Source organism: Carcharhinus amblyrhynchos, chromosome 15 (genome assembly GCF_965287045.1).
Source record: "Carcharhinus amblyrhynchos chromosome 15, sCarAmb.v2.hapA, whole genome shotgun sequence".
NCBI lineage: Eukaryota > Metazoa > Chordata > Chondrichthyes > Carcharhiniformes > Carcharhinidae > Carcharhinus > Carcharhinus amblyrhynchos.
In genome coordinates this window covers 14,047,673-14,062,347 of record NC_137338.1, presented here as the reverse complement: position 1 = coordinate 14,062,347, position 14,675 = coordinate 14,047,673, and the positions used below count along the sequence as shown (strand labels likewise).

Sequence of the window (14,675 nt, the reverse complement as noted above, 5' to 3'; positions counted from 1 at the left end):
TTCCACACAAGCAGGTCTGAAGGTGGGACCATAGAACCATAGAACATAACAGCACAGAAACAGGCCTTTTGGCCATTCTTGGCTGTGCCAAACCATTTTTCTGCCTAGTCCCACTGACCTGCACCTGGACCATATCCCTCCACACCCCTCTCATCCATGTACCTGTCCAAGCTTTCCTTAAATATTAGAAGTGAGCCCACATTCACCATTTCATCTGGCAGCTCATTCCACACTCCCGCCACTCTGTGTGAAGAAGCCCCTCTAACATTCCCTTTAAACTTTTCCTCCTTCACCCTTAACCCATGTCCTCTAGTTTTTCTTCTCCCCTAGCCTCAGTGGAAAAAGCCTGCTTGCATTCACTCTATCTATACCCATCGTAATTCTATACACCACTATCAAATCTCCCCTCATTCTTCTACGCTCCAGTGAATAAAGTCCTAATCTATTCAACCTTTCTCTGTAACTCAGTTTCTCAAGTCCTGGCAACATCCTTGTTAAAACTTCTCTGCACTCTTTCAGCCTTATTAATATCCCTCCTGTAATTAGTTGACCAAAACTGCACACAATACTCTAAATTCGGCCTCACCAATGTCTTATACAACCTCACCATAACATTCCAACTCTTATACTCAATACTTTGATTTATAAAGGCCAATGTTCCAAAAGCACTCTTTACAACCCTATCTACCTATGACGCCACTTTTAGGGAATTATGTATCTACATTCCCAGATCCCTCTGTTCTACTGCACTCTTCAGTGTCCTACCATTTACCTTGTATGTACTACCTTGGTTAGTCCTTCCAAAGTGCAATACTTCACATTTGTCTGCGTTAAACTCCATCTGCCATTTTTCAGCCCATTTTTCTAGCTGGTCGAAATCCTTCTGCAAGCTTTGAAAGCCTTCCTCACTGTCCTCTACACCTCCAATCTTTATATCATCAGCAAATTTGCTGATCCAATTTACCACATTATCATCCAGATCATTGATATAGATGACAAACAACAATGGATCCAGCACTGATCCCTGTGGCACACCACTAGTCACAGGCCTCCACTCAGAGAAGCAATCCTCCACTACCACTCTCTGGCTTCTTTCAATGAGTCTATACCTAATCCAATTTACTACCTCTCCATGTATACCTAGCAACTGAACGTTCCTAACTAACCTCCTATGCGGGACCTTGTCAAAGGCCTTACTGAAGTCTATGTAGACAACATCCATTGCCTTCCCTTCATCCACTTTCCTGGTAACCTCCTTGAAAAACTCTAATAGATTGGTTAAACATGACCTACCACACACAAAGTCATGTTGACTCTCCCTAATAAGTCCCTATTTATCCAAATATTTGTAGATCTCAGTACTCCTTTCAATAATTTACCTACTACTGACGTCAAACTTACTGGCCTATAATTTCCCGGACTACTTTTTGAGCCTTTTTCAAACAACTGAACAACATAGGTTATCCTTCAATCATCCGGCATCTCACCCATGAATACTGACATTTTAAATATATCTGCCAGGGCCCCTGCAATTTCAACACTAGCCTCCTTCAAGATCCGAGGGAATACCCTGTCCGGTCCTGGGGATTTATCCACTCTGATTTGCCTCAAGACAGCAAGCACCTCCTCCTCTTTAATCTGTGTAGGTTCCAAGACCTCCCTATTTCTTTGCCTTATCTCATTAGCAGTTTCCTTAGTAAATATGGATGCAAAAAAACCCATTTAATATCTCCCCCATTTCTTTTGGTTCCATACATACTATCTTTTTGCTCTTAATATGCCTGGGACCTGGAGCAAAGTCAGAGATTAGGGCAGCAATGTTGGCACCCTGCTGCATTCCTACCTCAGGGCAATCATGATGGAGAAGATGCACGATGGCCGGGGCTTCCTATTTGTCAGTGGCTGATAGCAACTTAAGCCAAGTAAGTGCCTAATGGGAGAAGGGCGAGGACCCACAGGGATCTTCCTGGCATCAAAGCAGATTCTTACTGAGTGTAACGTCTCGTAGTTCTGTGAAGGTGGACTCCAGATGGCAGGCTGAAAGGCCAGTGAAACCAGAGGTTTCACACTCGAATGACAGGTCTCTGAGGAGGACAGGTTTCCCCCTGCTCTGATAGCTCTACTGGCTTTGGGCATCTTTTTCACAACTTTAATTATGCTTTTGAGGACATCTCCATGACAAGTTACTGTCCTGTTTGCCTGTCTGCGTCAGCAGCATTCCTCTCTCCAGAAAACTACCCAGGTCAGTAAATATCAGGTGTCTGAATCTGACTGGAGTTCTGCATTGTAGTAATTGCCTCTGCTTATTTTTAGATCCACTGGGTACGAGATGGTCAAGAGGTGATTACTGTAAGAAGTCTCACAACACCAGGTTAAAGTCCAACAGGTATACTTGTAACAAACGCTACTAGCTTTTGGAACTGTCTGTTCCTTCGTCAGGTGGGTGAAAGTTCTGATTACAAACAGGGCACATAAAGACACAAACTCAATTTACATGAATAATGATTGGAATGTGAGTCTTCATAACTAATCAAGTCTTAAAGGTACAGACAACATGAGTGGAGAGAGCATTAAGCACAGGTTAAAAAGATGTATTGTTTCCAGACAGGAAAGTTAGTGAGATTTTGCAAGTCCAGGCAAGTTGTGCGGGTTACAGATAGTGTGACATGAACCAGGTTGGGGCCACCCTCATGTGTGTGGAACTTGGCTATCAGTCTCTGCTCAGCGACTCTGCGCTGTCGTGTGTCATGAAGGCCGCCTTGGAGAATGCTTACCCGAAGATCAGAGGCCGAATCAGAGGCCACTAAAGTGTTCCCCAAAAGGAAGAGAACAGTCTTGCCTGGTAGTTGTTGAGCGGTGTTCATTCATCCATTGTCATAGCGTCTGCATGATCTCCCCAATGTACCATGCCTCAGGACATCCTTTCCTGCAGCATATCAGATGGACAAAATTGGCTGAGTTGCAAGAGTATGTACTGTGTACCTGGTGGATGGTGCTCTTATCTGAGATGATGGCATCTTTGTCGATGATCCGGCACATCTTGTAGAGGTTGCTGTGGCAGGGTTGTGTGGTGCCGTGGTCATTGTTCTCCTGAAGGCTGGGTAGTTTGCTGCGGACATTGGTCTGTTTGAGGTTCTGCTGTTGTTTGAAGGCAAGAAGTGGAGGTGTGGGGATGGCCTGGGCGAGATGTTCGTCTTCATCAATGACATGTTGAAGGCTCCAGGGAAGATGTCATAGCCTCTCCGCTCCGGAGAAGTACTGGATGACCATGTCCCGTGTTTGTCTTCTGAGGAGGTCAGTGTGGTTTTTCGCTGTGGTGTGTTGGAACTGTCGATCGATGAGTCGAACGTCATATCCTATAATTATGAAGGCATCTTTCAGCGTCCGGAGGTGTCTGTTGCGATCCTCCTCATCTGAGCAGATCCTGTGTATATGGAGGAGATGGCTTCTTTAACGTGTTTAGGGTGGAAGCTGGAGAAGTGGGGCATTGTGAGGTGGGCTTGCAGTGCAGTGAGGTGCTGAGGTGACTGTCCTTAATGGAGAATTGTGTGTCCAAAAACGTAACTGATTCCGGAGGGTAGTCTGTGGTGAGTTTGACGGTGGGATGGAACTTGTTGATGTCATCATATAGTTGTTTCAGCGATTGTTCACCATGAGTCCAAAGGAAGAAAACATCATCGGTGTATCTAGTGTATAGCACCGGTTGAAGGTCCTGAGCAGTGAAGAAGTCTTGTTCAAACCTGTGCATGAAGATGTTGGCATATTGAGGTGTGAATTTGGTCCCCATGGCTGTTCCGTGTGTCTGGATGAAGAACTGGTTGTTGAGGGTGAAGACATTGTGGTCCAGGATGAAGTGGATGAGTTGTAAAATTGCATCTGGAAACTGGGAGTTGTCAGCGTTCAGTACTGAGGCAGTTGCAGCAATGCCATCGTCGTGGGGGATGCTGCTGTAGAGTGCCGAGACATCCATTGTGATGAGGAGTGCTCCTGGTTCAACTGCTCCATGTATGCTGACCTTTTGTAAAAAGTCCGTAGTGTCACGACAAAAGCTGGGGGTTCTTTATACAATGGCTTTCGGGATGCCCTCTATGTAGCCGGGAAGATCCTCACACAGGGCCCCATGGCCCAATAGGGTGAGACAGTCAGGTGTGTTTGCCTTGTGTATCTTCGGGAGGTAGTAGAGATCTCCAATGCGGTAAGTACATGGGATGAGAGCACAGAGGGTGGTCTGAAGGTCTGGATCAAAGGTCTTGATCAGAGTGTTGAGTTGACGGGTGCGTTCTTTGGTCAGATCTGCGGGTAACTGTCTGTAGTGCTCTGTGTTGTTCAGTTGTCGGTATACTTCTTTGCAGTAATCCGTTTTGTTCAGTATGACAATGGCCCCTCCTTTGTCTGCTGGTTTGATGACAATGTTGCGGCTGGTCTTGAGAGTGTAGGTGGCGTTGCGTTGTGCTTGGGTGTTGTTCGGAGCTGTCTTGTGAGTGCGGCTGATCAATCTGGTGTTGGCACACCTCCTGATGGCTTGGGAATACATGTCAAGCCAAGGGCAGCAACTCCGGAGGAGTTCAGTTGGATTCTTTCCTCTTCAGTTGCTGCGGATCTCTTCAGTGCGGATCTCTCTGTCGGCTGTTCCAGTTCATTGGCTGTCTCATTGTGTTCGCTGTTGGCCTCTTGGGTTTGTGGAAGAACTCCCGCAGCCTCATTCGCTTAATGAATTCCTCTGTGTCTGCTGCAAGACTGATGGCGTCCATTTTGGTGGTGGGGCAGAAATTGAGCCCTCGGGTGAGAACTTCGACTTCATCTGGTTGATGTGTGTAGTCCGACAAATTGACAATGGACTTCCCTGCACTGGTACTGTTTTCTACTGTGGTACCAGATTGCTGCTGGTGGTGATGCCAAATTTCTCAAGTTTCTGTTCTTGGTGTGCGTGTAGATGGTGTAGTTCCTTTGTCTTGCCTGCTCGGCAGAGTTTCGTAGCTGGTCTGCGTCCTGAGCGCAAGTTGAGAATATGGATTCTATCTTGGTTTCAAGGATGCTGCTTTTGCTATAGAGCTGGTGTACGAGGTGGTTGAGGAGTGTGAGACAGGCGCGATGGTCTCTCAGCGTAGTCTGTGTTATAGGTTTGTCCACAGCAAACTACCCAGTCTCTCAGGAGAACAGTGACCACGGCACACACAACCCTGCCACAGCTACCTCTGCAAGACATGCCGGATCATCGACAAAGATGCACCATCATCTCACGTAAGAACACTATCCACCAGGTACACGGTAAATACTCTTGCAACTCGGCCAACGTTGTCTACCTGATGTGCTGCAGGAAAGGATGTCCTGAGGCATGGTACATTGGGGAGATAATGCAGCCACTGCGACAATGGATGAATGAACACTGCTCGACAATTACCAGGCAAGACTGTTCTCTTCCTATTGGGGAACACTTCAGTGGTCACGGGCATTTGGCCTCTGATCTTCGGGTAAGCGGTGTCCAAGGCGGCCTTCACAACACATGACAGCGCAGGGTCGCTGAGCAGAGACTGACAGTCAAGTTCCGCACACATGAGGGTGGCCTCAGCCTGGATCATGGGTTCATGTCACACTATCTGTAACCCCCACAACTTGCCTGGACTTGCAAAATCTCACTAACTTTCCTGACTGTAAACAATACACGTCTTTTTAACCTGTGCTTAATGCTCTCTCCACTCACACTGTCTGTACCTTTAAGACTTGATTAGCTGTAAAAACTCACATTCCAATCATTATTCATGTAAATTGAGTTTGTGTCTTTATATGCCCTGTTTGTGATCAGAACTCCCACCCACCTGATGAAGGGTCAGGCAGTTCCGGAAGTTAGTGGCGTTTGTTACAAATAAACCTGCTGAACTTTAACCTGGTTGTTGTGAGAGTTCTTACAGTCCAACATCGGTATCTCCAAATCAAGAGGTGATTGGATAGGGCTCTTCACAAATCTGAAGGGTTATATTGGAAGAAATAATGATGGTTTGTCTCCATTGATTAGTACAATAGAGAAGACTGCTTACAAATTTAAATCAATCCTAAAATCTAAAGGGAGGTTAAAAATGTTTTTCATACTGTAATAAAAGTACTGCGGATGCCGGAAATAAAAAGAGAAAATGCCGAAAAGACTCAACAGATCTGGCTGCATCTGTGGAGAGAGAAACAATTAATGTTTTGAGTCCATATGACTTTTCTTCAGAGAAATCATATTGGACTCAAAATGTTAATTCTGTTTCTCTCTCCGCAGATGTTGCCAGATCTGCTGATTATTTCCAACACTTTTTGTTTTTATTCTTTATACTGTAGTTGGAATGACAAATTCTTTGCATACACAGTAACTGAAATAGAGTCATAGAGGTTTACAGCATGGAAACAATCTCTTCGGCCCATGCCTTTTTTTTTAAACCACTAAGCTAGTCCCAATTGCCCGCATTTGGCCCATATCCCTCCATACCCATCTTACCATGTAACTGTCTAAATGCTTTTTAAAAGACAAAATTGTACCCACCACCACTACTACCTCTGGCAGCTTGTTCCAGACATTCATCACCCTCTGTGTGAAAAAATTGTCCCTCTGGACCCTTTTGTATCTCCCCCTCTCACCTTAAACCTATGCCCTTTAATTTTAGACTCCCCTACCTTAGGAAAAAGATATTGACTACTGATTTATGCCTGTCATTAATTTATAGACCTCTATAAGATCGCCACTCAGCCTCCTACACTCCAGAGAAAAAAGTCCCATTCTATCCAGCCTCTTGTTATAACTCAAATCATCAAGTCTCAGTGGGCATCCTATTAAATCTTTTCTGCACTCTTTCTAGTTTAATAATATTCTTTCTATAATAGGGTGACCAGAACTGTACACAGTATTCCAAGTGTGGCCTTACCAATGTCTTGTAGAACTTCAACAAGATGTCCAACTCCTGTATTCAATGTTCTGACCAATGAAACCAAGCAAGCTGAATGCCTTTTCACCCCTCTGTCCAACCATGACTCCAGTTTCAAGGAGCTATGTATCCCCAGATCTCTTTGTTCTATAACTCTCCCCAATGTCCTACCATTAACTGAGTAAGTCCTGTCCTGGTTAATTCTTTTAAAGCAGAACTAGTTGCTTGCAATAGACAGAGAGTTGGAAAACTGAATTAGATAAAATGGGTCAAGTGAAGAAAAATACCAGCACAAGATTTGTAATATTCTGTGGGTCTCTGACATTAACAACAGATGAGAAGTGATGTATGTCTATTTGTTACTCTATTGGTCTAAATAGCTATTGAATCAACAAGCAATGCAGAATAAATACACTCAAGTCTATTGCAAAGTGAAATAAATTAAACTATTGTGAACTTGAGACAATTTTTTTTAGTGACATGTCCCTTCAGTTTTTACCACTGAAGCAGAAATAAGCATGGTGATGCTATGAAAGTTTAATATTTAATGCAGTAAAGATGTTAACAAGCAGATGTCATGAATGCATTTTATTTATTGTACCACAAAATTTTTATTTGAGATTCAAAAGCCCAAATAACTCATCTGAATTCCTGAACAAAAAAAATTGACGAAACACTTGTATGTTTTTTTTTCTTACTTACTTTTCCCTCGTCCCTTGGACTGTCACTTAAATGAACAACAGGGCCAGGGTGAGTTTTTGTAGACCTGCAAAAAAATACATAATTTTCATAACGAAAAGTATTGAAAAAATAAAACTTGATTTTAAAAAATTAACATACCAGTATTAGTATGTAGTTGGCAAGATCTACAATTCCTCATTGTACACTACAGATTCTATAAATAAATTCTTCTCTCTCACACATTGCCTCAGTTCAAGTGATTAGGAGAAAACATTTGTTGAAATGTAAGCTGTGCCATTAAATCAGTTCAGAGCACAACAAACACTCTGCACACAGAGTGTAAAGCTGACATAGCTGAGGTGCCCCTGCCAGGATATAGCATTTAAAAGCAAGGGGAGGCAAATCAGCCAGAGACACTGTTTCTCAACTCATAAGCACAACAGCTGTTGGCCAACATCTATTGTTGATATAGGAACTTTATCATCTATCCAAGGTAAGCTCTAGAAATAATGGTGCGAAATAATAGAAGTCAAGTTGGTATCATGGCCTCATTTGTCACCCCATTTTTTGTGCTTGATGCTGACTGAATAAATGTAATCTTGATACAAGCAGAAGAAAATTGTACCTAATCATAGAACAGTATGGCATAAAAGGAAACCATTCAACATGTCAAGTCTGTGCCAGTTCTTTCAAAGATCTATGTTATCCTAACATTGCACTGTTATTTTGATAATTTTTTTTGCAATACATAAGGAAGGAAGTTATACTTCATTGGAAATATAAGAACTACAGAAATAGAAGATAAATGGTCCACCCCTCCATCATTCATGATCATGACTGATCTTCTGCCTCAACTCCAGCCTCCTGCTCATTGATTCCCTCAGGGAAAAGAACTATCACAGCCTCTAATGTTCAGAACCCTCCAGGGCAGAGAGTTTCAAAGATTCACAATCCTTTGATTAAATAAATTTCTCCTCATCTCCAGTCCTAAGTAATCAAGATTCATCCAGAGGCTTGCCTTTATGTCCTAGATTCCCCAGTCAGACGAAACAACCTCTCAGTGTCTACCTTGTCATAACCCTTGAGAATCTTGTATACTTCAATGAAATCACCTCTTATTCGTCTAAACTTTAGAGAGTAAAGGCCTAATTTACTGTTTCTCATCATAGGGCAACCCTATTGTCCTTGGAACAAAACTAGTGAACGTTCTCTGTACCACCTCCGAGGCAAGTATATACTTTCTCAGATATCGAGACCAAAACTGCATACAATTCTTAAGGCGCTTCATCCAACTGAAACACGACTTTTTATGAACATACAAATATACATACAAACATATAAATTAGAAGCAAGAGTCAGCCATTTGGTCTTTGCTCTGTCTTTAATAATAATGTAGCTGATCTGATTGTAACCTCAAATGCATTCCAGTAAAGACCAACATGCATTTTCATTCCTAATGGTTTGTTGCACCTGCAAACTTACTTTCGGTGGTCCTTGTGCAAGTTACATCCAAGTCTCTCTGAGCATCAACATTTCACACCTGTTATTGCCAAATTGAGTAGCCTCAAACTCCCCCATATTATGCTTATTCTCCCACCTTGTCGTTTATCATTAATTAACATGTTTATGTAACTCTTCGCCATCTCTTTGTAACTGACATTCCCACCTGGTTTTGCACTGTCAGCAGAGATAATATTACGATATTACGTTAATGTGGCAATGTCATTGGACTGGCAATCCAGAGGCCCAGGTTAATGCTCTGTGGACAGGGGTTCAAATCCCACCACAGCAGCTGATGGAATTTAAACTCAATTAATTAATCCAAACAAATCTGTAATGAAAGCTGGTCTCAATAATAATAATGATAAAAAATATCATTGCTTGTCATGAAGACCCATCCGGTTCACTAATGTTCTTTAGGGAAGGAAATCTGCTATCCTTACCTGGCCTGGCCAACATGACATTTATCTATTAGATGCTAAGTTGTAAATAGCTGAGGCCCCAAAGCTGATCCTTATGATACTCTACTAGTTACAGCCTAACAACTTTAAAATGCCGATTCATCTCTTCTCTGTGCACTAACCTATCCTCAACCCATGTTAATGTATTAACCCCAACTCCACAAGCCCTCATCTTTGCATATTATCTTTTGTGTACAGAATTGAAAATCAAAAATTATATCTGTTGGTTCCCTTTTACCTACTTATTAAGTCACACCCTCAAAAATCTCTAATAAGTTACTCTGTTAAATGAAACACGATTTCCTTTTCATAAAATCATATTGAACTGTCTGATTTAACTATGACTATCTAAGTACACTGCTAAGACTCCCTTGATAATAAATTTTAGCATTTTCCTAATGCTTGATATCAAACTTGCCTGCAATTCACAGTTTCTTGCTCCTTTCTGTCTTGAATACCAATGTTACATTTGTTAACTTCTAATCCACTGGTACCATTCTAGACTCTAGGGAAACTTGTAAAATCATAATCAGTGCACTCAACATCTCTGCAGTACCACTTTTAGAACTCCAGGATGGACCAACAGGTCCTAGGGATTGTTGGCTTTTAGTCCATTAAATTTCTCTTAACACTTCTCTTCCACTGATATCAATTACTTTAAGTTACTCAACCTTATTAGTCTCTTGGTTACCCTTTATTTCTGATATGCAATTTGTTGTCCTCTACTGTGAAGACAGCCAAACAATATTTGTTCACTGTCTATGCCATTTCCTCATTCCCCATGATAATTTCTCTAGTCTCTGCCTCCAAAAGACCAATGTTTACTTTAGCTACTCTCCTCTATTTTATAGGCCTGTATGAGCTCTTACAATCTGGCTGTATTCCAGCCAGTTTACTCTCATGTTCTGTGTTTTCCATTTTTATCAACCTTTTGATTGCCGTTTTGCTCGTTTTTAAAACTCTCCCAATCTTCAGGATTATTACTATTCTTTGCAACATTATAAGCCTCTTGTTTAAACTTAATACTATCCTTAATTTCCCGAGTAAACTATGGATAAATGTTTCTCAGAGTTTTTGATTTTTAATACTATTGATTTTTATTGAACATTTTGAATAATTTCTTTAAATGTTTCCCACTGATTAATTATTGCCATATCTTTTAGCCACTCAATTTTGGCCAGCTTTCCCATAATTGGCTTAAGTTAACATTCTTATTTTGATCTCAAACTTAATATGGATTCATTTGTATTACAGTCATTTTTCCCAGATCACCTACTCTAAGATTATTCATTAAGCTTTCTCATTATACAATATTAAATCTAAAATAGTTACCTTGTCGGTTCCAGAACATACTATTCTAGGAAATTGTTAAGAAAACATTCTACAAATTATGTCTTCCAGTCTACTTTTGCCAATTTGATTTGTTCAGTCTGATGATCATGATATTGATGGCAGGTTCTTCAGAGAAAAGCTCATGGGAAGGCTTGTTTCTGTGGTAGTTGGCATCATTAATGATGATAAAGAACCAAATTCTTGGTCAGCAGGCTCTTGAACTGTTGAGGCACATGAAGTCCTAGTTTGGAAGGGTTCGAGTATAAGCATACTTCTTTTGTTACCTGCATCCTTCTTCAGGAACCATTTGATATGTTTGCCTCACACTTGTAGGTTGCTTTCCTGTATGTTGTGCCCCAGTTGTTTCTGCTGGTAGTCTTCTGCATCCATTGGTCAATGTCAGCCAGACAGAGAGATGTCTTTTCAGTTGGTCTTTGAATTTGTTGCACAGCACACCTTAGTTCATCATAGTTGCTTTTGGCAATTGACTAATTGCAAGAGAATAGAGTCAATGCTGGGCAGATGGACTCCGTTGAAGAATTCATTGTTCATAGTGCAGTCCTACATCTGATGTTCATGATGGATCAGGTCCAGTCTATGTGATGTCCATTTGATATGATAGTTAAAGTCCCTCATTGTAATTACATTGCCTTTATTACAGGCTCCAATTATTTCTTATTTAATACTCTGTGCAATGACATAACTACTAATAGGGAGCTTATAAACTATTTTCACCAGGGTTTTTGATCCTTGATATTCCGAATTTCTACCTATACTGATTCTATTTCCTGTTCTTCAGAGCCAAGACCCTGTCTTAGAACTGTCCTTAGGTCATCCTTTATTATCAAAGCTACTCCTCTCCTTTTCCATTTTGCCTGTCTTTTTGAAATTTGTACCCTGTATTATATATTGTCCATCGTTGATCACCTTGAAACCATGCTCCTTTGGTGGTTACATTAGAAACATAGAAAATAGAAGGAGGGAGGTTATTTAGCCCTTCTGGCCTGCTCTGCCATTCATTATCAGGCTGACCATCCAACTCAATCGCCTGACACCGCCTGTCCCTGTATTCTTTGATCCTCTTCGCCCCAAGAGCTACATCTAACTCCTTTCAGAAAACATTCAATGTTTTGACTTCAACCGTTTCTATGGCAGCAAATTCCATGGGTTCATCACTCTCTGGGTGAAAGTATTTTTCCTCATCTCAGTCCTAAAACATTTACCCCATATCCTTAGACTATGACCTGTGGTGGACACCATCACCATTGGGAACATCATTCATGCATCTACACTTGGTACTCCTGCTAGAACTTTGAAGGTTTCTATGAGATCCTCCTCATTATTCTGCACTCCAGTGAATATAAGAACATAAGAAATAGGAGCAGGAGTAGGCCATCTAGCCCTTCGAGCCTGCCCTGCCATTCAATAAGAACATGGCTGATCTGAAGTGGATCAGTTCCACTTTCCTGCTTTCTCCCCATAACCCTTAATTCCCTTGTCTGTCAAAAACCTATCTACCCGTGACTTAAATATATTTAGCGAGGTAACCTCCACCACTTCAACGGGCAGAGAATTCCAGAGATTTACCACCCTTTGAGTGAAGAAGTTCCTCCTCAACTCCAATCTAAACTGTCCCCGCTTATCTTGAGGCTGTGCCCTCTAGTCCTGCTATCATTTCTAAGCGGGAAGAATCTCTCTACCTCTACCCTATCCATCCCTTTCATTATCTTATACGTACGTATCGATAAGATCCCCCCTCATCATTCTAAACTCCAGCGAGTACAGACCCAGTCTATTTAGTCTCTCTTCATTGTCCAACTCCCTCATCTCCGGTATCAGCCTAGTGAACCTCCTCTGCATTCCCTCCAAGGCCAATATATCCTTGCGCAAGTGTGGCAACCAAAACTGCACACAGTACTCCAGATGCGGCCTCACCAGTACCCAGTACAGTTGCAGCAAGACCCCCCTGCTTTTATATTCTATCCCCCTCGCTATAAAGGCCAGCATCCCATTTGCCTTCTTGATCACCTGCTGCACCTGCAGACTGGATTTTTGCGACTCATGCACAAGGACCCCCAGGTCCCTCTGCACCGTAGCATGCTGCAGCTTTTCGCCCTTTAAATAGTAATCCCTCCTACTATTATTCCTGCCAAAGTGGATAACCTCACACTTGCCAACATTATACTCCATCTGCCAGGTCCTCGCCCACTCGCTCAGCCTATCCAGATCCCTCTGCAGACTTTCCGCACCCTCTGTGCAATTTGTTTTTCCACTCATCTTTGTGCTATCAGCAAATTTCGTCACCCTACACTCAGCCCCCTCCTCCAGATCATCTATATAAATGGTAAATAGCTGAGGCCCCAGCACTGATCCCTGCAGCACTCCACTAGTCACCAACTGCCAATCGGAATAGCACCCATTGATACCAACTCTCTGCCTCCTACTAGACAACCAATCCTCTATCCACACTAACACCTTACCCCCAACTCCGTGCACCCTAACCTTCTGTAGCAACCTTTTGTGAGGCACCTTATCAAAGGCCTTTTGAAAATCTAGAAACACCACATCCACCGGTTCCCCTCTGTCTACCGCAATTCTAACTGACTCAATCTCTCCTCATGTCAGTCCTGCCATCCCAGGAGTCAGCCTGGTAAACAATTGCTGTCTACAACAAGGCAATTCTTCCTCAGATAAGGAAACCAAAACTGCACGCAACATTGTAAATGTGGCCTCACCAAGGCCCTGTATAATTACAACAATACATCTCTGCTCCTGTACTCAAATTATCTTGCTATGAGGGTCAACACACAATATCAAACCTATTGATCTTCAACTGTGTAGCTATTTGTCTATCTTGTTACTAATGCTTCATGCATTCAGATTAAAAGCGTTTAGTTTTATTTTGTATCACTATTCTTCACATAGACTTTCTACACTGAACACTGCATAGTCCCCACAACTCCACCCTGCTGAACATTGTTTGCAGTTCATCTGCAGTAAATTAGGTTTGAGTACTATACTTCAAGAAGGCTATACAGTGCTGGCCTTGAAGGACGTACACTATAGATTCACCATAATGACACAAGGGCTAAATTGTGCAGGGTATGGAATTTATAGAAAAAGAACCTTTGCTGTGGTTGGTGATAATATATATTAAATGTTCAAGCTTGACTAAAAATCAGTCCATCATGCTTTGAGACTCTAGGAGCAGATTTAGGGGGAAAACAGTTTGCTTTTCTCAAAACTGCCAAACTACACTATGTCTTTGTGAAGTACTTCTTTTCCCATATTGAAACCAGATTGACTTATAAAGAAAGGACAAATAAGTATTATAAAAAGATTTCCAAACAGGTCTTGAGACTCTGGAAAAGCAGATGTGTGTCAGTTGGTGTCCTCAAGACTTGATTAGCACAATTAATGACTAACCAACAAATTAAATACTCAGGCTTCAAAACTGGAGTGTTGCCCACTTAGTCAACCTGAACCAAGTTCTGACGGAGAACATCAGAAAGTGATGTTCTCCGTCAGAACAACATAGTACAAGCTGTCCGTCACTCCCAACATAGTACATGCTGATGGAACTGTATAATTATAGTAATTTTTTGAATATAAGTACTACAGTCAACATAAAGAGATGTCTTGGTCAATCACTGAAAACTATAATCAATGTGAAATTGACCATTTGTGAATGAATCGTAGATACAAGTTCCTTGTAACCCCATGTTTCAATGTGTTCAGTCACTTGATTAACTTATGAACGTATTGCAAAAAAGTAATAAAGATTTTAAATGTTTATTGAGTG

General features: G+C 41.8%; 1 protein-coding gene across 9 annotated transcripts in view; it reads right to left on the bottom strand.

Moving 5' to 3' along the window:
• The window catches only part of stxbp5l (syntaxin binding protein 5L), a 454,881-nt gene that overhangs the window by 258,694 nt on the left and 181,512 nt on the right, over positions 1 to 14,675 (bottom strand). For all 9 annotated transcript variants that reach the window (XM_080203426.1, XM_080203432.1, XM_080203427.1 and 6 more), the window contains one exon: positions 7,602 to 7,665. In XM_080203426.1, the coding sequence (XP_080059552.1) occupies positions 7,602 to 7,665 (64 nt within the window). The remainder of the gene's footprint in view (positions 1 to 7,601; positions 7,666 to 14,675) is intronic.